This window comes from Kogia breviceps, chromosome 13, assembly GCF_026419965.1.
Source record: "Kogia breviceps isolate mKogBre1 chromosome 13, mKogBre1 haplotype 1, whole genome shotgun sequence".
In the NCBI taxonomy this organism is placed as follows: domain Eukaryota; kingdom Metazoa; phylum Chordata; class Mammalia; order Artiodactyla; family Physeteridae; genus Kogia; species Kogia breviceps.
The window spans coordinates 16,935,631-16,960,735 of record NC_081322.1 but is presented as its reverse complement, the minus strand read 5'-3'; the positions used below and the strand labels follow the sequence as shown (position 1 = coordinate 16,960,735).

Below are 25,105 nucleotides of genomic sequence, written 5' to 3'. Positions count from 1 at the left end.
GAAGCAGTGAAATTCTCTGCCTTCTGAATCATCACCCAGTAGTAATCCCTCCCCCTCCCCCAATTTAGAACTAGTGGTCAATTTTACATAGAAAAGAATGACACTCTGCAGGCTTCCTGCAGGGACTGGCCAGCTGCATCAGGACCTAATGCGTAGTTCATCTGCCCGGGGCATTTCTGGCTGTCTTGCCCAGCACTGCTTTAATTAACTGAGACACTCTTAGGAGGCCATTAGATGTTGACAAAAGGGGAATTTTCTTTTGATTCATCAATAGCTTCATTAATGCTAAAGCCGTACTCTTAAGCATCAGAAAAATAAAGCGCTCTTCTTAAACGCCAAAATAATTTCAATATGGGGATCTGCTTTTGAAATATAAAAAAGCGATTTGATTAACAATTAAGCAATAAAATAATGTTAATTTGAACTTGTTTCTATGGTGACAAAGGATGGATGCACCATAACTTTAAAGAAACTCCCTAAATAACACATTTGAATTTTAACTCCTATGTTGTGCGACGATTGCAAATGTACTCTGAATGGCAGTTCTAATGAAAAAAAAAAAACTATATTGTTGGCTCTGCAATACTGAACTGAAAATGTTCTATCAGAATGCGTTTTTAAATAAAAGTATACAGATGTTTCTTGTTTGTGCTAATAGCCATCAATGTGTTGATGATAGGTTTCTATTGTTTTCCACCCTCTGGAGAAGTTTTAAAAAGGAAATACAGGAGGATAGTGGAGATTGGTTACCTCGTTCACAGAACCGGCCGGTGAAATGGAGCGGACAGTCGCACTGGAAGGAGAAGACGTCCCCAGGGAGGAGGACGGTGCGGCAGGTGCCCCCGTGGTGACATACGTGCCCTTGGCACGTGGCCGACGCTGCGCTGGGGACGAGCGAGGCCCCCGGGGAACCGGTCCCTCCCGCGGCCCCAGGAGGAGCGACAGACGCGAACGTTGCTGACGGCGTAGAATCCTGGGACCTAGATTTAAACAGAGATCAGAAAAAAGTAGTATAAGTAAAAGAGCCAGGACCTTAAATAGAAATAACAGAAACTTTGGTTTATAATAAGAGGGGGGGGGGGTCTTCCCTGGTGGTGCAGTGGTTGAGAATCCGCCTGCCGATGCAGGGGACGCGGGCTTGTGCCCCGGTCCGGGAGGATCCCACGTGCCGCGGAGCGGCTGGGCCCGTGAGCCACGGCCGCTGAGCCTGCGCGTTGGGAGCCTGTGCTCCGCAACGGGGAGAGGCCACAACAGTGAGAGGCCCGCATAACGCAAATAAATAAAATTAAATTAAATAAATAAATAAATAAATAAAATAAAATAGGAGATAAAACCAATAGTCATCCAAGGTTCAGCTGAGGGCACATAGAATTGTCACGTTTGTTCTACAATTGTAGGATTTATAAATGTTGCAAATGGGACCGTGGGGGAATTGTAGAGTCAAGCTACTTGTTTCTTCTGAGAAGCTGCATTAATTTCCTCAAAGTCCTGAGAAACCTGAATGCACCGGCCTGTACAAGCCTGAGAGTCAGTTCTCTAGCTTAAATGGGGCTAAACATAGTTCTACTTCAGCTCTTCTAAACCATGTGAGCCTAAGATGAAGAATTTAGGCCATGTGACATCTTAGTGGTAAAACTGCGTGAACTTGAATTATTTCTAGGTTGATTGCTAGCAATGTGTATTTTTCAAAGGCACTTGCATTCATTTTAGGAGTTAACCAAGAGATATGCTACAAATGACTCTCTCATTTTTTTCACCAATTTTACAGCCAGTTTAATTTTTTTCTTCCCTAAAAACTAATGAACAGAAACCCATTTCCTTTGAATTACTGTAAATTGAAATTCCTAACTTTTACATTCAAAGCCTCTTGATAATCGAATTCCTCTCTGCTTTCCAGCCTATTTTATCATGATTCCTAATAAGTACCTTAACTTCTCTCAAATCAAATGAGATTACTATTCCTTAAAGACCCGGACTTTCCTAATTTTTGAAGTTTGTTTAAACCACTTTCTATGCATTGTTGTTCCTCTATTTCTGTGTATATGTCATCTAAAGTGCCAAGTCAATATCTCCATCATTTCCTCAACATAGCCTTGTTGGTTGCTCTTAGCCCACCAAGGTGAAATTGATGTTTCTCGCCTTTCTACAATTCCATGATGTCATTGTACCACTGCTAGAATATTTCCCACCTGCTTGTAGTATTATTATTTTATGTACATACTTCTACTAGGTTGTATGTACACCGGTCACTATTTTGTCCATCTTTCTTCCCCACACAGATTCCTCATTTGGTCAGAATTCCCTATTCTTAGTAGAGACTTTATTAAGTATTTGTTGAATTAATGTCTTCACTGTACTTCTGAGTGTTTTGTGTTGTTTGAGAACCAGTGCTTTTGAATTTTTTTTAACTTTTTATTTTATATTATAGTTGATTAATGATGTGTTACCTTCAGTTGTACAACAAAATGATTGTTATCCATATACATGTATCTATTCTTTTTCAAACTGAAATTTTCACTTCACAAAATCATTGTTATCTTTTAAATGTAAAAAAATCTTGCTGCAATAAAAATAATCAACAATTTATCTGAGTAAATATTTTGTACATTGTTATAAAGATAAAATCTTGGTAAAAGAAGTCAGTTCAAAAATATTGTCTGAGTGACAATTAGAGACAGCTATTTTTGTGTCTACTTTGTATTCATATGTCAACTTACTGGAATAAAAAGCTGAGGAAAGTGAAATAGATGATTCATAAAAACATTTTATCAAAATAATATTAATATGCAGGTCAGTTTCTTTTGTTTTGCAGTCCTTTTACAACCTGAAATTCTTCTTTATGTTGTTTATCATAGTTTATAACTGTGAAGAAAAGAAAGTGTTGCCCATGTTCCAGTTCTACAAGGATCAAGCCATTCGCCATTGCAGTTGCCCACTGACATTTCACCCTTCAGGGAATTCAGGATGGAGAAAACAGGAAGCATTCTGTACTTTGGATACTGGCCCCAGGTAGTTAGGATGCACATCTAAGGAAAGATTTCAGTGAGCCTGGATTCTTGCATCTTCCAATACACAGAAAAGCACTAAAATCATTAATTTGAGGTGTCTGTTCTTTGTAAGTAGCAGTGATCTTCTGATGTTTGACTACATATTTTTTTCCCAGTGAAAGATACATATATGTCCTGGCTCCCCCCTTACCTCTTTGAACAGTTTCTCAGAGCTTGCTGAGAGTCTGCCTCCCAGGCTGTTGTCCTCAGTAAGACACTGAAAGCTCAACTCACAGCCCTTAATGCTGTGCATTTTTTTAAGGTGACATAACCATATTTTAATTTTTATAGTTGTTAAGCCTGACTCTCTTCTCTCTGCTCTGGGCTGCCATTTGTTCTTTTCTTCATCATATCCCTAACAACAATGCTTGTTCTCAAGTAACCTCTCCAATAAATATTTTACAAATGAATTTGAATCATGTTTGTAAATATGCAATGTACCACTCCACTCACCAGACAAATAGCAAGTAAAAATAATTTGGTTATCTTTGGGTCAATTCATAACTCCATTACATAGCTCTTTAGTTTTATAGATAATATAAAATCTAACAGCTTTGATGTAACTTTACAATCAACTTTCTCTGATTTCATTCTATTGGATTAGTGTAGTTCTCCCCATTTGTACTCACAATATGTTTGCCTCTATAAGGTAACTTCCATCAGGTTAAATGGCAATGCTAATTTGAATTACATGGGATTTATTACTCAGCATTTCTTGTTTTAATTTAATTTTTAGTTTTAGTGTTTCTGAATGATTTCACCACTTTCTCTAACTCTTGCTGTGGACTTCATGAACTGCAGTCAATCACATTTTTCTCAGGAATAAATTAGACTGAATTAAATGTCACTAGTTCTTTCTCCTACTGTAGCTGCTCAGGGAGCACATGTCTCACCTGAAAAAATCAATGTGTTGCACATTTCAGTTGCTAACTGATTACACAAAAGTAATTACTATCAATTGATCCATCAATTAAAACGTCAGAATCATAAATCAACATTTGAAAACTGCATTAACCAGATACATTTTATCTTATTACAGTCAAATTTTATATCTGATATATTATTCTTAATAGTCCTTGACTTTCAGTATTTTTTCACTAGTTATAAATTATGCCATGAATTTACCTATTTTAGAATTTAGAATTAAAATAAATAAAATTTATTGAATTTATTATATATTTTAAAAGAAATAAAATATTTGTTCTGGTTGTTAAATTTTAACTTACTTTTACGTAAAAGGTTGAAAATATAAAGTACATGTGGATGTTTATTAAGCACAACCTGATGACAGTCATATTAATATAATTAGAAATGTAAAAAAGGAGCACTAAAATTATAGTTCTTTTTAATTCTAAAAATCATGAATGTATGACAGCTCAGAACTAAATCAAGGCTCAGGGTTTTCAAAATTGTTTTTAAAATAAAAAGTACTGTAAAGATTGAACTTCTTGGTCTTTCTTAACTAAATACTTGATTTACTATATGTCCAAAATAATAAGCCTGAAGAATCTGCTTGATTGCCTCTTGGATAACTTTGGACAAAAGTACAGTGATGGACCAGTCACTGTTATAACAAGTAGTAAGTGCTCAAGAGTCTTTTTCTGTACGAATTAATGATTAAATAAGATATGCTAATTTTATTCAAAATCAAGCCTGATCTTTAGAGGAAGACACCTTGATGTGACAGTGATTTCTAGTCTCAGGGGCAGGGGTGGAGGGAGCTCTCAGTGGAGGGGAGGACGCTCTACTCTTTGCCCCTCTCCTCCAGGAGCTCTACGGAATCCCCTGAGGCAGGCAGCAGCTTGAGGGGTTTGCTTCTTATCAGTAGACACTTGTCTGGCATCAGTTTCTTAAAAGGAGGAATGGGCTTGCTCACAAGTGTAAATCCTGGAAGACCCACTCACAAGTAGAGAAGGAGAATCCTTAAAATCATGATGAAATATTCAAAGAAAGAAAGAAACTGAGCCAGAGAAATTTTGACCTTGTGGTTATTAATAGTGAAGGGGAAGAAAAATTTTCAAATCATTACAGATTTTTAAAATCAGTAAAATAAATGTGTTATAAACTAGGTAACAAAAAACCTGATTTACAAATAATATATATAGATATTTGTTTTTTTTTACAAAAGTGAGAATTATAGTATAAACACTCATATTCCAGTCTGCTTTGTCTTTTCACTATTAGAATATTCTGCTCTTTATTTATTTATTTATTTGCGGTACGCGGGCCTCTCACCGCTGTGGCCTCTCCTGCCGCGGAGCACAGGCTCCGGACGCGCAGGCCCAGACGCTCCGCGGCACGTGGGATCCTCCCGGACCCGGGCACGAACCCGCGCCCCCTGCAACGGCAGGCGGACTCCCAACCACTGCGCCACCAGGGAAGCCCCTGCTCTTTATTTTTTCACCTAAAAATTATGCTTAGCAGGCTGCACTGTCAGTGAATACAATTCTTGATCTTCCTTTTAAAAGCTGCAAAGTGTTATATTGTTTGAATATACATCACTGATTCTATCAGTTTGGAGTTAACATATTTAAATTATTTCAGGTTTTCCCCCCTGTTATCCAGATCATAAATTAATGTTAATAGCTATATCAAGATATAATTTACAAACTAGAATGCACCCATTTAAAATGCAAGTTTTAGTGGATTCAGAGCTGTGCAACTATCACCACAGTATAATTTTATATTTTGTCATTCCCCAAAGAAATCCCATATCCGTCAGCGCCACTTTTAGCCTACTTTCTGTCTCTATAGATTTGTCAATTTTGGATATCATATAAATGGAATCACATAATATGTGGTCTTTCGTGCTGGGCTTCATCACTTACCATGATGTTTTTAAGGTTCCTCCATGTTTTTGCATGTAAAAGAACTTTATTCTCTTTTATCATTGACATTTTATTTATCCATTCATTAATTGATGGTCTTTTGGGGCTGTTTTTACTTTTACCTACTATGAACAATTCTACTGTGAACATTCACGTCCAAGTTATTGTCTGCATTTTCCTGGGTATATACCTAGGAGTAGAATTGCTTGATCGTATATCCCATGTTTAACATTTACAGCAACAGCTGAACTATTTTCCAAAGAAACTGCACCACTTTCCATTCCTACCAGCAAAATATGAGAATTCTAATTTCACCACATCCTCATTGGGTCATATATTCTTAGAAGAGTTATGTGCATTTAATTTTGTATGTATATAACACAGATATATATTTATTTACATTAACACTTAGTAAACTGTAATGACTTATTCCAAAGTGTTGCTTCATTTCCCTCAACTATTCTCTTTGTAGTCTTTTTGAAGTCCTTTTTATTTTTTAAAAAAGTTACTATTTATTTATTTATGGCCACGCTGCACAGCTTGCGAATCCTACTTCCCCAACCAGGAATTGAACCCAGGGCCCCAGCAGTGGAAGCGTTGAGTCCTAACCACTGGACTGCCAAGGAATTCCCTATAGTCCTTTTTAAGAGTAGTTTTCTGAACAAGCTTAACTAATATCTCTTACTTTATCCTGGATCACACCTGGGCAGACCAGTAAGCAGTACTCCATTTGAGAGTAAGTACTCCATTTGAGAGTAACTGAAAAAGTTACTCAAAGTGCTTACTCAATCTTTCTATGCATCCATTTCTCTGCTTATGTATTATCAAAATTCACATGCTTGTATTTACTATGCCCATATCTATATGAATATATATATGTATATGTATAGGTATATCTACCTCTATACCTATTTCTGTTGAGTTTCTTAGTGATTAGGACTTTGATTCCCAGGCAGATAGCCAAGAATACTTAGTGATGTTTTAATGGTGGTGGCTAATAGGAAGAAATCCAAAGAAGAATTTAATTCCTACTTCAACTTTCAAAATCATGAGAACACCATAATATCAAATAGATTTTTTAATATAAAATAGAGCCCTACTGAAATATGGCTTCAAAGTTTTATTTAAATTATCATTTTCCACTAGCTCTAAAATTTATTAAATCAAATTTAGTTTGATTTAATAAATTTTAAAATAATTTTATCTGAGTGCAAAACAACACAGAAAAGTTTGCTGTTTAAAATGTATTTAATTGGCATAATTATATTAAAAGAGGAAATATGTGAAATTATTATTACATGTAAAAATCTCATTTACCACTCAGAATAAGAATTAGATATCAAAGCAACAAATTATACATGGAAAAATCAATCGAAACAAACATAACCCCAAGCTTTACTCTTTCTTTAATATAACGTTATGCAATAGAACAAGAATCATATCCTAATCATTAATTGAATAAAATTTAACATTTTAAGAAAAGTTAATTCACTATTAACATAATAGTGTAATTTAAATAGGTCTTGTTTTCACATTGTCCAATTTTTCTCACTAAAAGAATTCATTTCTCATTCTCACAATCTTTATTCTTTTTTCTTAATTAATTAATTAATTTATTTATCTTCTTCTATTCTTTAGCTCTTACATAGTCATAGTTAGGGTTCTTGATACCAGTCATTCTTACCTGATTATGTTCACAGCATCATCATGAGTTACAAAAATATTTTACTCCAGGGTATTCCAAACCGCAGTTTCTCAGTATCTACAGTGGATATTTTTGAAAAGCTGGACTCCCCTTTATAAATTCTGATTCTCCCTTCTTATGCCAGCCCTACTGAGGGTTGTTCTTGATCACAGAGTACATGCAGGATCTGATTCCAGAGCCCAAAGCTGGATGAGACTTAGAGGAATGCTTTCTCCCTATGTGGAAATTCAGAGTCATCAAAACCCTGGATTTTTTTTTTCTTGCCTTCCATATCTCAAATTCTACTCTTCCTTTTTATGTAACTAATAAAATAGCTTCTGTATAGCTTCTTTAACTTTTGTTAATTTTATGATCACATTTCTTTGTCAGCACCTCTGACTTTAGTTCCTATTTTTTCTAATCCATCCTTCTCAGTGTTCTTGTTCTTATGACTCCCATGCCAAAGATTATCCTAATTGAAAGTATATATTCTTCAATGATTGGGTTCCATTTACCTTTCAGTTTTATCTGTTTGCAATGCCTTAATATATGTCCAATGTATGTTCTAAACACATTCTAGTGTAATTTTTTTCAGTATTACGTGATTTACACTTTTCATATAGCCTAAGGTTTCCCTGAAGTACACTTTTACCTTATTTCTTCCTTAGGACACAGTTCCAAAATTATCGTCTTAGCATTACTTTGATTCTTCCCTAGACTAAATTTCAACAACATTATACACATATCTACCTAAAGAAATAACACCAAATAACTAGTGTCACAAAAGGTACCTAAAGTGAGTGTTTTCATTCATATTCTCCTCCAGACCCCATGCCAATCTGCACCCAAGAGGCAATTCATCTGTGTTCCATTTTGTATAAATACATATCCAGTTATATGGACATACAATTTAGTTTTCTTTCTTTATCAAATTTTAAACAAGTGAAATTGTATTAGTAAGGGTAATGCTAGCTCCAGTAATGGATACACCTTGAAATCTTGGTAGCCTAGCAACACAGAAGTTTATTTCTTGTTCATACAAAGTTCAGTCAGCAAAGGAGTTCAGTCAGCAGGAGTTCTGTTCCCTGCGGCCGTTCAGTGATGTTCAGGGTGACATAATCTTCACGATTCTAAGCCTGTGGTTTTGAGGTAGCCTTCAGCGTCAAGTGCAAATACCCAGATGCCAATCAGGATAAACAAGGAGGAAGAGGGGGCACGGTGGATCTTACACCATTTCACTCTACGCATAGGCCAGGACTTGGTCGCCCACTGCAAGGGAACATGGGAAAAAAAATCTAGCCATGTACCTGGGAAGGCAGAAAAACTAGCTTGGTGAATCGAGCCAGCTTCTGCCATGGATATCATGTTATAAATACTGTTATTAAATAAAATTATAGCCAAAAAAGACTTGCAATTTTTTCTTCACTTTCAGTTACAAAATATCTTGGTGATCTTTTATTGTCATTACACATAGATAAAGCTTAGACATTTTAATAGGAGAAGTTCTTAGTGTAAATGTATTTAAACATTTCCCTATAGATAAACATTTGTTAGTATATTTTCAATATATTTTTTCAATATAGTGAATTCACTGTACAGATATCTTGTGAACACTTATGAATACACTTGAAGAATAAATATCTAGAGGTGAAACTTGTTGGGTCAAATAAATATGCTAAATTTGTACTTTAATATATATGTTATTAAAGCCTGTGCAAAATTAAGCTCCTCAATAGTTTTGGATTATTACTTTCCTCAATCCCTCATTAAAATTAAATCATGATTAAATGTCATTAAATATTATCATTAAAATTAAATATTATTAATTTAATTGGTTATATATCTGATAAATGAGAATGATCATTTATCACTGTTTTTTCATCTTCTTTAACAATTTTTAATCTATTATTTGTCATTTACATTTGATCTATTTTAAATCACTAAGATACATACTTTCCTTTCTTTTTTCAGATTGTTTTTACTTACCAATTTATAGGAGATAAATATATATGATAGATAATGATCCATTTTATGTCTTTTCAAATAAGATTTCCAGGTCTTTCTGAGCATTTTTTCATGTTTTCCTGTTGTTCTTGTTGAACATTAAACTCCAATTCTCCTTCTTTAGTAGGAAACTTGTCTTTCTTCTCCAGATTCTTTTAGGAAATTCCCTTTGCCTTTGTTGGCTAGTGGTTTTTCACTGTGCTGTGTTAAGGATAGAATTATTTTTATTCATCTAGCTTAGGTTTTTTCCAGTGGTCTCTTTTATTTGAAGACCTTCCATTTTTTATCTATTCTGGAAAAATTATAGCTTTCCCACGTTCACTCTATATGATCCTGTTAAAACATTTATTACATAAAACAAAATTTCCTCATTTTATCCTTCATATTCTCAGCTCTTTTTGCATCTCCCTCTCTCTTGATTCATAGTAATTTCTTCCGATATATTATGCTGTTCATTAATTCTCTTTACTGATCTAATTGCTGTTTAACTTGTCCATTTTTAAAATTTAAATTATTATGTTTTTACTTTTTGATATTCTGTTTGCTTATATTTTAAAACACTCTACTCAGTTTTCATGGTATCATTTTCCTTACATTACTTTAATTTCCCTCTTTTATTTCTTAAAAAATCAGGCATTGAGCTTTTTATTTTGTGTCTGGTAATAAAAATATCTGGTCCTTGCAGATCTAAGTCACCTCCTCTTCTTTCTGCTAACTCCTCTCCCGTGTTGCTTTTTATATCTCCTCAAGCACCTTGTCATTTTTCACTGTAGGCTTATAATCTCTGCAATTTTATCTATGAGAATAATTGGAGGCCTGAGTATCAGACACTCCCCCAAATCAGACTTGTGTTTGCTTTGCCCTCTCATGAAGATGCTGAACTTTAAGGCGGAAACTCTAGAAGATGAATTTTTCTTTAAGTTTTTTGAATAACTAGAAGGTGGCACATTTATGACGTTTCCTGGACCAAGTCACTGCTGAATAAATATTTTGAATAAGTGAATGTTATACAGGTTTGGGCCACAGATCTCCACATTGGGCTAGTTTGCTGTTATAGTATTATACATAATTATTATGTATTATACATATGTTTATATGCTATACATATATTATTTTTATATCATACTATACGTAATATGGTATTAAGCACAATTAGCGGAAGGTTGTTTTTCCTTCTCACTAAAAGTGAGGCATAGTCAGGAAAATTACCTTCAATATCTTTTTTTTTTGCGGTACACGGGCCTCTCACTGTTGTGGCCTCTCCCGTTTCAGAGCACAGGCTCCGGACGCGCAGGCTCAGCGGCCATGGCTCACGAGCCTAGCTGCTCCACAGTACGTGGGATCTTCCTCGACCGGGGCACGAACCCGTGTCCCCTGCATCGGCAGGCGGACTCTCAACCACTGCGCCACTGGGGAAGCCCATTTAGGATCATTTTGTTTTCTTTTTTCCTTGTCTTTACTTTTTTCTTCCTTCCTTCCTTCTTTCCTTTATGGGGGGTGCTGTAAAGGTTTTTCTCATGATTTGGGCATTTTAGTAATTTATTTAAAACCTTTAATCTACTTTAGCATACATTTTATGTCTGTCCTGTAGCTGGAATGTTTTTTTCAGCTGCCACGCTACCCCCAATTTTTTTCTTTAAGCTTCCAGGAATTTCTCAAAATGCATGTCTGTTAAAGGAAGCTGCTATTACTTTTCAATATGGGTATATATGAATGCAGAATCTGAATGTGTACATGTGCATGTCTTTATGTTTTGTATTTTGGATAGATTCTCGGTGAAATTAGACTTAGACATGTGTGTACAGTTTGCAATCTTTAGAAAATGTTTAATATTATACTTGTACTATAGGACACAATTGTTTTTCTATGATTATATCTAATTTTTGGAACTTAAAACATTAAAGCAACTTTATTTATTATTTACTTACTTAAGTATCAATACTTCACATAGTTCTGACATATAGTCATCGATAAAGATGTATTTCTTTACTTTATAAATTTTCTAATCCATCGATATATTTGAGATATAACATAAAAAGAAGCAAATCGTTTTTAAATAAGAAATGTAATGGATCATTATGGAAACTGAACTCTATACAATGGATCCTTAAAGTAATATATAAATTCATATTCTAATGCTGATACTGTTTACATTTTTGAGATCAAATTAAATCTATAATTTATAAAAACAGTATTTTTGACTGAGAACGTACTTTTACTTAGTGGTTACATTTAGATTTAGAAATCATTGAAGTTTGAATACTTTTGAAGAGTAAGATATAAATAAATATACAGTATGTTTAGTAAGCATTTTATGTCAATGGGAACCGTTATTATATTAATTAAATTTAATTTATTTCCTCCATTATGGAGAGGTACTACTGTGGAATACTTCAAAATTAACATAAACTTACAGGAACGAAGAGTATTCTAAATTATCAGCCAGGATTAAAAATGTGTAATTACATATTACCTGGAAAGTGCATCTAAATTAGAGAAAGATAAGCTGACAATCAAGGTGTCATGATTAAAGCCAGGGAACCCAGTGGTTGTAAGAACGTGTGCACTGGCAAAGACAAATGCAAGTTTATCTTCTAGTCTTATGAGGAGAGAGGGGTTTTCTCAGGTTCATAGGAGTCCCAACATGTTTATTTCATGGAAAGGATTCCTTTAAGGAATATCAACCTAGAAGTTACCATCCAGGATTTAAAAAATGAGGAGTAGCCAAGAGAGAAGCCATGCCCATCAAACCAGAATTCATGCCTCTTCATTCATTCATTTATTTATTCAACCTACAAGGATTTATAGATTTCTCTCTGTGCACCAGACACTCACTAATCAGGATGACATGGTGATCGGTAGAACCTAGCCCTCTTTCTATGAACTTTCAGTTTTGTGGGGTTGAGAAAAAATAAGCAATTGGAAACCTGCATAATGCATCGAGAGCCAACTGTAAACCTAGCTCTGCTCTACATGTTTCAAATGTGCTAACATAATTTAATTCTCACAAGAATACAGAAACTTGACTTTATTTTCCTAAGTTTACAGATGAGAAAACAGAGATACACACTTAATAAACTTGCTCAAGGTCTTGAGGCAAATATATGGTAGAAATGGCTTTGAACCCATAGAGTCTGAATCTTGAATTAAAATTTTCAAAATTTTTACACTTGTGGGAGGAGACAAGAGGGGACATACCAAGGACAGGGTCATGGATAGATGCTGTGGGAAGGTAATGGAGCCAGGACCATGGGGAAAGGCTTCCTCACGAGGGTTACAGCTGAGTCTTTAAAGGCTAGATAGAGTTGACTGGAGAAGGATGGTGGGAGGTTGCTCAGATCCCCATCAGGGGGTGTTTAAGCCCCAAAGAAAGAGACAGAAAGTGAGGAGAATTGCAAGTGGTCTGCCATGAAAGCAGCTACAGAGTGTGTGTGTTTGTCAGAGAGAGAGAGAGAGGATCGATGAATCTTGGGAGACAGGCAAAGGCTGGATTATGGGGAGGCTTGTTGGCAACATTTTAAGGCAACATGAAGTCATTGGAGCAGGACATTGATGACCCACATCTGTATTTGAACTCTCATAAAAGTTTTAGTGTGGAGGTGGTTTGTAAAGGAGAAGTAGCTGGAAGAACCTGAAGTATTATAAGAATGAAAGTAATCAGGGACTTGAAGTAAGAGAATGTTATTGGGGATGTAGAAACTCTTCACTTCTCTACAAATTTGAGAGAAATTTGTTGTTGAGAGTTTAGTTAAACTGCTGCATAATACTGCTGCCTTGGCATCCACGTTGTGTGGCCAAGCTGCCTCCAGCGTCCTTGAACTGACACTGGCCCCTCCCATGAGTGCATGTCTTAGACAGCAGCTGGCAAGGGCACCAGTAAAAATGACACCCTTGTGGTGATCAGTCTCCAGTCCCCCCAGAGCCTTTCCCTTCCATGCCCCTTAGATAAGATCCACAGGGAACATACCAAACCCTGCTCTTTTGGGTTTGAATTGACCCATCTGGCTTTAGCCCAGGAACCCCAATGCATTCCCCCTGTGTACACTAATAAAGGTATGTGCCCCAGGTCCTGCTTCTCTCTCTGCCTGAATCCTGCTTTAAGGTCCCTGCATGGCGTTCAAAGACCTGTGAGCAATAAACTTCTCTATTTCAATTCCATTGTGGTCTTTTGTTGAACCACAGTTCACTGTCCAACCCCTGGCGTTCTCCTTAACAAATGTTAGCTGAACAAAGTCACAACACTTGATTTCTTATGATCAATTTTATACATGAGATGTATATCAGTCAGGATCTCTCAGGAAATAAAGACACATTCAGAAAGAGTAAATGCGGTGATTTTAATGAAGAGACAATTTTCAAGTTGGAAAAGTTTAAGAAAATCAACAAGAGATAGAGAAGTGTCCCAGGAGTAGACTCTGCTACTGTCATTGGGCCTGAATGTGCAAGCAAGCGAAATACCTTCTGACTGTGGACAAAGATGTAGGTGCAAGAGGGAGGACCACTTGGCAGGGGCTGTGGTCTTAGAAACAAGCATGCAGCCACCACACATTTGCACCCAGCTGAGAGAGAGTGGAGAATAAATAGATTTATTCCTCTTTCTACTCCTTCTGTGTCCTGTCATCCCACCTGCCCAGCATATTTAGAAGTCAGAGGCCAAGGGGAGCTGGGTAGTTGTAGCCCGTAGAAGTCAGCCTCCTAGAATACCAAGCAAGGTAGAAAGAGATGGAGAGAGTAGATCTGGAAATGAAGCAGAGAATATCTAGTCCAGGGGGAAAGAGAGAAAAGCGTAGGTGAGTCTTAGGTATGGGGTTTGGGTCACTGAATGAACAATAACAACAATAAGTTTTAGTGAGATGGAAGATATAAACTTCATGCTGGGCAAAAACTATCTCATTCTTGGTCTAACTGGATGCTATCTTCCAGAAATTCCTAGTAGCACCTATCCCTTTTTTTCCAGAAATGATAGATTTTTGACTTAAGAAAATATTTCTTTGGCTATTTGGGAGAAAAGAAACTTGAGCACATGAACTTATATCCCCACTTTGCGTGAGAAGTCAATAAGATACATCTTTTGTAAATAAACATTGATCCATTTAATTACGTTCTTGCTCAGTTGGGTCATGAAATCACAGCCCTGAATGTCATCATTTACCTGGGGGCAGTTAGCAGAATTGCCAGCAATGTGGTCAAAGGGTATAATCATTTCTCTAAAAAGAAAACCATTAAATTATTACAAATGCCTACTGTATTAGGGGAACAATTTAGGAAACTTATTTTAACATATTAGGCCTAATAAAGTAGAGCCACAAATAACCGAAGCAATAATGGAAAAATGTTTGTTTCAAAATTCAAGAGGTTAAATAAAAATATTAGACACAATAATTTTACTTTAGCTTACACTAAAGGGAAGTCATTTGTTTCTGATTTCTGTGAAGAACGTGATAAATTAGTTTTGGAATCTTAGACAAGTAGTCACACAAAAAATTAAACTCAAATTCAAATGTAAGATTATTAACTAAAACTCTACTGTAGTACAGAGAACAAGCTCATGCACTCAGCACCCTAAATCAATTTCTATTTAAGTCCTAAGGAAAGATCCAAGTAGGGCTGTATCTTTCATTAATTTTAGAAATGTTTGGCATACTATTTTTCCTTTATACAAACCATGGAATAGAAAAGAATGTTGTTATTTGCGCAGATTAATCTTTCCAATAAATACACTAGATGACCTTAGAAAACAAAGAAGTAGATCAAAAGGTGTCGAAGCAAAGAATAGTCACAGATAATAAAACAGCATCGTCTATCTCATCTTGTTCTTAAACACTCTTAAACACGTTATATCACTAATGCAATAGATTTAGCCTTGTCTGATATGCACACCTATTAATGGCTTGTCTGTGGGAAGCTGGGCGATTGGCTTTAACTGGCAACATACTCGGGACAGCATCACTTCCTGTACACTCGAATGTGATGCCTTAAAATAGTCCTTGTAATCTTGTGGTTTATCTCAAAAAAGATAGATATGTTTAATAACCTTTCAAGTGGTTTAACTTCATAATTTCTATAAATTTTAACATCACATTTCAGAAAATTATCAGGACTATCTATACCAGGTGAGAAAAAATGGACCACAGGGCATTATCGTGTAGCAGATGTCGATAACCAATAATAAATGGGGGCTGCATCTGCTGTCTATATATCTGAGGTCTTATTTTCCTGGGTGTGTTAAAGTACCTTCTGGGGTGCTAGGAAGAACTCATTTAAAGGAGGACAACGGTGGTACCAACACTGAGGTACAGCACAAGAGAAATTATAAAGAACAATTTTTTCATAGTTGTGACTTCTCTTCCAGCCAAGAAAGCAAGCAGAAGGGTGGTTCTTCCAAAGTAAAACTCCATTTATTATTTCTATTCTCTATTTTTTTAACTATAAAACTGCTATTATGATTATGTTTGGAAGAAATAGTAAAGTGTGTATACCTATTCCATTAATTCCATATATATTTATTGTTTGCCGACTATGTGCCAAATAGTGAGTGTGGAAATGTTATCTGGTCAGACACCGTTAAGAAGCTTGGGTGAGGTGAGTCAGACTGGTATAGACAAATAAGGTAAGTTTGGATGAGCTTCAGGAGGAAGAAATTAAGTCAGCGTCAAGAATTTAATGAGGCTGCAAGGGGAGGTCAACTGATCTAAATCCTGAAGAGTAGAGACGAGGTCTCAGGTGGCAGCAGCTGTCCTAGGCTGAAAAAACAGCATGTGAAAAAGTGTGAAATATTTCCATTATTGGTATAGTTGGAAATTTTTATGCGTTATAGAGAATGGGATGGAAGTCAATATAAATTGCGATCGGATTATGGTTTAAATATTATTTTTTAACATCTTTATTGGAGTATAATTGCTTTACAATGATGTGTTAGTTTCTGCTTTACAACAGAGTGAATCAGCTATACGTACACATATGTCCCCATGTCTCTTCCCTCTTGCGTCTCCCTCCCACCCTCTCTATCCCTCCCCTTTAGGTCGTCACATAGCACCAAGCTGATCTCCCTGTGCCATGCAGCTGCTTCCCACTAGCTATCCACCCTACGTTTGGTAGTGTATATATGTCCATGCCACTCTCTCACTTCGTCACAGTTTACCCTTCCCCCTCCCCATATCCTCAACTCCATGCTCTAGTAGGTCTGTGTTTTATTCCCGTCCTACCCCTAGGCTCTTCATGACTTTTTTTTTTCCCTTAGATTCCATATATATGTGTTAGCATACGGTATTTGTTTTTCTCCTTCTGACTTACTTCACTCTGTTTTAAATGCCAGCTTTTGAATATTTTGTCTTAAAGGTGTTGAGAAGTCCCAGTTTCCCTTCAGAGCTTTAGATCTGAGCTGTACATGCAAGTGTGCGGCTCCCTTTGAATGTTCCACAGTCACCTGGGCTCTCCCCGTCTCCATCCCTCAAACCCCACCCTCTTTCATGGGTGGCTCTCCCACACGGCCAAAACTCAAATTAGAAACCTGGAGTAAGCCTTGTGCCCCTTCATCCTTGAGCCACACATCCACCCCAAGGATCTCTTCAACCCATGGATATGTATCTCTGGACTCAGACCGTTTTAAACTGGCATCAGTTCTTGCCTAGGTGACTGCAAAAACAATCCAATGAGTTTCACTGTCTCCAGTCTGAATCCTGTCAACTTATGTGCTGCAGTGCAGCGAGGGTGATCATGTCAAAGTGTGAACCTGAGCACATCACCCCCTTCTCAGAACATCAGACTCCTCCTTGCTCTCAGGATCTGGTGTAATCTGATTCCCTGGCTCTCAAAGCTGGTTCTACCTCCGGAGCAATCTCACCTTTAATCTCAGCTTCAAACAATTTGTTCTTCTTTGTGTTGTCCTACTTTCCCTAATTGATGCCTATTTGTACTTAAATTCTTAACTTAGAAGATGGTTCTTCTAGGATGACTTGCTTGACACTCAAGTCCAATTTAGACACACATCCTATTTATTTAGCCTCCTGTACTTTTATTAGAAGTCTCATCACCCTGTACTGCAGCTTATTTATTTGTATATTTTCCCTAGAATGTAACTGTAAGTTCGGGGATTTTATGTATTTCTTCCTTCTTCAATGTATTCGGTGTGCACACTCAGTCCTTTGATGGCATTGTGTTTGTGAAATGGTTGAATAAGTGTGTAGGGTCTTGATCAGAAAGGCCATTACATATCATGTTGAGAGGTCTGGACTTTGTTCTATATGTCAGTGCTTTTAACTAGGCCATGACTACTGGGGTCCACAAGGTAAACATGGGGTCGTTTCTGGGAGCATCCGTATTCCTCAAAGTTAATTAACGTATGCTTTAATCCTTCAGTTAATAATTAATATTTGCATGGCGTAAGACAAAACATAACATTTTAATGAAGTTTTCTTAGCATTGCTACTAGAGCGAGGCAGATATCTGTATTCCTTCACTGTTTTTGGCCTTTAATTGCACACCGCAAAGATTCTCGAGAGACACTTTTGCAAGTGTTGGCAGGTTTTATGCAGAGTAGAATGATATATCCAGATTTAAATGTCAGTGTTTGAAAGCACATTTTTTTTTCTTTCTTTCTTTTTTTTTTTTTTGTGGTAAGTGATAAGCAGGCCTCATGCTTTATACATCAGCTTTCTCGTGAGAATGGCTGACACAGACTTGCACTCTTCACGTTCCCAGAGTTACAGTCTCAGTTGCTGCTGATGCCACAACAAGCAACACAAATGACTTCTTAAGTCTTAAGTATTTCCTTAGGATTTCTGACGACCATGGGGAGAGCACCAGTGTCTTTTCAGCTTTCATGTCCTGAGAGGAGTATCAGGCCTGCGCTGAATGATCCCTCACATGACACCATCTACGCTGGAGAGACCACTGCACCCAGAACCCTGGCCCTGGCTTCCTCCGCATCCAGTGGTTGCCAAGGCAACTTGTAGGCGCAGGGGAGTTGATCCCTATGGGGAAGGGCTTTACCCAGCTGGCGGCAGGGGCGGAGAGTGGGGGCAAGTAGGTAAATTCATCTCCCTTCTCCCCACAAAGACAGTTCTGCTGTGGAGTCATGTGTAAGCCTGTCTTCAGATGTCCCACAGGGCTGAACAATCAGCAGTGACTGTCATGAAGTTGTGGTCCCCTCAGAGACACACCCCCTTCCTGTTCATGCTCATTTCCCTCTGCTTCACTGCCCCTCACCTCTCATTCTGGGGGCTGAACTCTGTAAACTTTTCATTCCGTTTCTGTGTTATAGGAAGTCTGGGGCAAGAAAGCCAGATTTTAGAAATTGGCAATGGCCTGTGGTTCTGCGCCTGGGAGCCCCTGATTGAACAGTGATTTGCCTTCTTCCTACACCGTAACTCTGTCCTGCATCCCTGTGTCCATTTTTTCAAACTAACATCCCATTATTTTAAAAGATATATCACATTTCTCAGGACATGTTGGTTTGGAAAACAGTGTGTGTGTGAGTGATTATAAACTAGCCACACAACAAGAAGGCACATCCATTTGCTCTAGCAGATACTTCAGTTGGCTTTTCCAGAGTCTCCCTCTGGTTTGCTCACCATGGTCTATGTCCAGGAAACCCACTTCTTGGCTACATCAGTGGGGCTCCAGTGCTCTCTGGCTTTGGTTTATTTGGCCCAATGGGGTCCCTAGTGAGAGCCGGGAAAGAAGCAGGAGACTGAGGTTAGCATAGTACTGGTTCTTGTGGAACCATCTCTGAGGTCGCCTGGAGCTGGTTGCATCCCTCAGTGGAAGACACTGCTCCCCCACATCCTCTCCTTCCCTCATGGTGATAGTTTGTCAGCTGCTTGCTTGCGGTTTCTGCACTGTCCCTTGTGGTTCTACCACACCTCGTCCACCCCTGTATCATTGCCACCCAGTATCATTGCATCTATTTCCAGTTTGGACCCTGACTGATACACCCGTCAATACACCTGTCAGGACCTTGCAGAACTGATTGAAGGTATGTAAATATATGAAATTACATCTAGGAAGCCAAAGGAGGCAGGGCTAAGAGAGAAGTTTTGGAGACTATCAGATTTTAGAGAAATTTGATTAAAATGATGACTTGACCAAGACAGGAAACAACAACAACGACAATATAAAGTAAGAGTAAAACTTGGAGAGGATTAGGTGGAAAATCAAGCATAAAGTATTTTGAAGACAAGGAATTGAGGTTTGAAATATGTTCACTTATTTTTGGCATTTAAGTCATCACTGTTGACCATGAGGAGAGCAATTTCAGTAGGCGTGGTTGAAGCAAAAACCAGCCAGTCTTGAACTAGGTCGTGAGTGGGAGGTGTGGAAGTTAAGAGAAAAAGTGAGACTTACTCTTGCCAAAAACCTAAATCCTAGGGGCAGAAAAAGTGTTTCTGAAATGATTAGATGTTCATATTCTCACCAGAAACCTCCTCAACTGAGATGATGCTTACCAGTTTGTCCATCATCATCATCTTTCATTTCTCCCTCTGTCTAGTTTTCTCTTTTATTTTTTATTAATAGTTCTACTAAACAGACAATTAAAAATCATTGCACAGATGAGTTACTGGTAGCAAAATATTTAATGATACAAATTAATGTTGTGCAATATTCTTTCTGATTATTGGTGATTTTTTTTTTTTTTTTATTTTGGTGGTGCTGTGTGGCTTGGAGGATCTTAGCACCCCGAGCAGGGATCAAACCAAGCCCCCTGCAGTGGAAGTGTGGAGTCCTAACCACTGGACCACCAGGGAATTCCTGATTATTGGTGACTTTTAAAAATTATTCATGACATTTTAATTTGTTTCTAATTGAATTAAATACATATCATCATTTCTATAGTAAAGAGAAGTTATTTCTGTTTTAATTCAACTGTTTAAACTTAAAAAACATTGTCTAATCTATTCTGAGTTCATTCAATCATACCACTTCAATAGCCAGTTGTGTATGTGTGTGTAAAATGTTTACACATGTGTGTGCACATGTGTATATATGTGTATGTTTGTGTTTAGATATATATATCTATATCTATAGCTATATAGACTCTATGCATAGAATTTAACAGTTTAGTCACTTTGGTAGTATGTTTTTCTACTTATAAATTTATCATGAAAATTTTACACTTTCTGACTTCATTTCCTTCTCTAACACATATTTAGACTACACTATGGTCTGAGTGTTTTTGTCCCCCCACCCTAATTTATATGTTGAAATGCTAGCCTCCAAGGTGATAGTATTAGGAAGAGTCTTTGGGAGGTGATTAGGTCATTAGGCTGGAACCTTCATGAATGAGATTAGTGCCTTTATAGAAGAGGCTCAGCAGAGCTCCCAGCCCCTTTCATTATGTGAGGACACAACGAAAGTCCTCTATGAATCAGGAGCCATCAGTAGCCAAACATTGAACCTGCTGGTGCCATGATCCTGAACTTCTCAACCTCCAGCACTGTGAGAAATCCATGCTCGCTGTTTATAAGCTATCCAGTCTATAGTAATCTTTTATAGCAACCTGAATGGACTAAGACAAGGTTTTGCAGAAGATAATGGCATTTGAATGAACAGACTGAGTAAAGAAGATCCACTGTCCCCAATGTCGCTGACATCATCCAATCTGTTGAAGAGCCCTAATAGGACAAAAAGGTGTAAGGAGGATGAATTCCCTATCTTTTTTCTTGAGCTGGGACATCCACACCTCCTCCCTTGGACAGGTTGTCAGGCCTTCAGACTCTTGGACTTACTCCAGTAGCCACCAGCCTCAGGCGTTGGGACTCGGACTGGATTATACCATTGGCTTTCCTGGTTTTCCAGCTTGCAGACAGCAGATCATGAATATCTTAGCAGCCATAATGGCTTGAACCAATTTCTATAATAAATCTTCTCATATATCCCTGTCTGTCTGTCTATCTATCTATCTATCTATCTATCTATCTATCTATCTATCTCCAGCTGATTCTGCTTCTCTGGAGAACCCTGACTAATACCTACCATGCATAAAAAAAAGAAAAACAAACTCAGAGATCTCTCAGATAAATAGTAAAAATTCACATTTTATATATTCTTATGCATACCTATAGGAGTTACTGATTCAATCGTGGATATTCTTTGAATTTTTATTACACAAAAATCTAAGAATCACTCACTATAAACAGCATAGTCCAAAATACTTCTGAGTATGATGAACATGATCTTTATGCTCAATCTTGATAAAGAATTACAAATTTAGAATTTGAAATTATACTTATCGGTATATTAATTCCACTCAGTTTATGCAAATAGATTCAGCTTTACAGTTTTCTACTACATACTTCATTTGTCCTTCATAAATTTGTGATATATGTGATTTAAATCTTTCATGTCATTCCAACACAAACCATGGAAAAGTGAAAATCTACTCATGCTTAAATATATTTCCTTTTAGGAACTCTCTCATATAACTGGTCTCGGGCATAGGGCTAAGCATGTCCTATTCGTGGGACGCTTTGGTTTAGCCCAGTAGGGGCTCACAATGAGTGTCTGTGTGGAAAACACTTATGCTGAGGAGCTGGTGCTTGATATTTCATTTAAGACGCCCCTGTGGATTTGGATTCAATTTCCTCCAGCCCCACCTGTTTTCTTTTTATTGCTAAGCTGCAAAGGAAAAAAGACAAAGATGCAGAAGAAAAGGGAAGCCCCACTTAAGCATCCTGAGTAGTTGCTGAGGTTCATCCATCCTATGGCAAAATTATTAAGGAGACCGTGTGCTGCCCACTTGCAGAGGAGCCATGGCCATCGATGGCAACGATAGTAATTAGATTTGCTGTTATGAAACACCAAGTTTGAAGGAATGGAGGCATCTAGGGAACATAACCTACCATTGACAGGCTTAACAATAAACGTTGCCTTTGGTGCATGTGCCTGATAGGGCCAGAGAGATCGAGATAATGGGAGCTACACAAATGGTTGCATCAGAGAAAGGCTTAAGAAACAAATCTGTCTCAGCTGAAAATGCCCGATTCTATTTCTTCTTCCTCAGCTCTCATCCAGGTGCTACTTTTAAAAGTGCAAAATTCAAAATAGGATTTTGTGTTCACTGATTGCCTTGGTTTTACATCCAGGCTTCAATATCTTTCATATATAATGTTATACATGTTGTAAGTAGTTGTATTTAATGACATAAAATATAAAAATACCCTGGAAGGTAATTGACACCAAAACATGTTTTGCATTCTTTGCCCTGCTCTAATAAAACACATTTCTTTATCACATTGCAAACATTGCCAACACTTTCTCTCTGTGTTTTTACTCTGTGGGTCCAGTTTTTCCATTTCCTCCCCATAATTTTCCATAATTCCATCCCTATGGTTTGAGATCTATTTATTCTCTGATGCTTTCAAAAATCCCTACCTACAGAATTTCTCCCTTTCTTTATTAAGTAGTTGATAATTGTTTCCTAGCAGGGTTGTTTCTCTTTTATGTATGTAAAAGGTAACTCCCTTTTTAACTTATTTTTATCTATTTGTCCTTACTTCTTTTTCAAGGATCAGCTTGACCTCAATTTTCAAGCTGATCTGATTTCTCTCTTCTGTGTCCTTATAGTGCATGCCATATGATATTGGAAGTATCCCTTTGTATCTGTTTCTTTCTCTATAAATACAAAGGCAGGTCCCACAATTTATGTAATTTTGTATCTCTAGTATCAAGCAAAGCACATGCACTAGTGGGTACAATACATTTTAGTTATTTGGATGGAGTTATGTGGTACTATGTCCTTTCCCCAATTCTTACTAGCTGGTGTAATTTCTATCGAGGAATGTTCACACCCCAGGCCTGCATGCTTGGTGTAGATGACGACAGAGACATGATGATGATGATGGTGAAATTGCTACCACTCTTCGGTTTTACATTGTGACAATAGAGAAAAACCTACACGCAGGTTCCCAAGACTTTACTTAATTGGTCACTAGAAAGATTCCAATTCTGTCACGTCAAAGGGATCGGGGGAATTTGGGAATTCACAAAGCCCATTGATATTCTTAGGTTGCAGAATGACGCGAGAGCATAAGAAGCTACTGTATTCATTCTTTCTTCCAGTCCATCTTCCTCACCTTTGCCTCTACAGCAGGAACTGGATTCTAATTCTGTATTGGAGAGGAAGCATGAATTTAACAGTACGAAGGTGTAGTGAGAAATAGGCTGTCCCTTTCAGACTTCTAGATTTCAGGGGTTACAAGCCAACTCATTGTAAAGGAGACAGAGGCACTCCAGTGCTCACTGCTGTAGGAGTAGAGCCTCAGAGCATGCAGTGGCTGGACAGTGAGCCCTGGCTGGCCTAATGAGAGCGACACCAAAATCAACCAGTTGCTAATTGGAGAGAAAATGGGTCACCAAAACTTCCACTGTGTTTAATGCAAATGCAGAAAGGACCTTGTGCTTTGTTGTGCTAACTCAGAGGGTAAGGTGGATAAATGAAACCAAACATGAACATAATCATGTTTACTCTTGAATCCAAGGGTACATCATTTAAACACAAAACAGGTCTTTTATGCCAGATGGGATAATATGAGTGTTGTCCTGTGGTCCTTATTTTAAAGTCAGCACAATTATCACACAGAGGAAGAACAGTCTACTAGCATTTACCTCAAGATCTTAAATCACAGCATTACATTAAGATGCATAGAGATCAACTTATAAAAGCAGTGAGGAAATGTCTCAGTGATTCCACATTGCTCACATTCTGAGGTATTTTTTTAATATAAGCTCCTTATACTTAACTATTTATGAGTTAAACCTCTTGACATTTGCCTATACATTCTCCCCCATATCACAACCCCATAAGCACCTAAATCAACACCAGCACACTGCCACAGTGATGTACCATATCAGTACTTTTATCAGCAAGGTGTCTTAATGGAATTCAGTTGGATCAGTGCTCTGAGTCATCTGGACCTAGACTTTGCCTGTGCTTATGGCAACAGCATTTTATGTAACAATAAAAGTGACCTTCCAAGTGCTTGCCTTCCAAGTATGGGCCCCATATTTTCTGTCTCTGTGGCATGGTCAGTGCCTAATTTAGATAAGCACCAAATAGCAAACACAGATGGCCTCACCACACTGACCAACCTGCTCACTTAACGTCCTCTAGTACTTTTCCACTAGCTCACTCCAGAGCTTAAACTTTTGTGTGCGTGTTTTGTCTCAACAGAATTGAGTTCAATCTCTATCATGTATTACAATAATTTTGAATCACCTCTTCCTTGCCTGTTTAACTCTGTCCTGTGAAAATTTTTGTTGATGGAGCAATTCCCTCTTTTGTAAAGTTTTATTTCTCACCTCTATTATTATTCCATAGACAAACCAAAACAAAACAACTCATCTGCTTTCTATATTCCAGGCAGCTGACCATCTCAAGTAAAGACTGTGTTTTGGGGCTTCCCTGGTGGCACAGTGGTTGAGAATCTGCCTGCTAATGCAGTGGACATGGGTTTGAGCCCTGGTCTGGGAAGATCCCACATGCCGCGGAGCAACTAGGCCCGTGAGCCACAACTACTGAGCCTGTGCGTCTGGAGCCTGTGCTC

The 25,105-nt window shown here is 37.6% G+C and overlaps 1 protein-coding gene across 1 annotated transcript in view; it reads right to left on the bottom strand.

Annotated features, from left to right (window-relative positions):
* EYS (eyes shut homolog) overlaps positions 1-25,105 on the bottom strand; it is a 1,724,957-nt gene that overhangs the window by 519,476 nt on the left and 1,180,376 nt on the right. Inside the window, exon 28 of the mRNA XM_059083021.1 lies at positions 751-980. Within this exon, the coding sequence (XP_058939004.1) occupies positions 751-980 (230 nt within the window). The remainder of the gene's footprint in view (positions 1-750; positions 981-25,105) is intronic.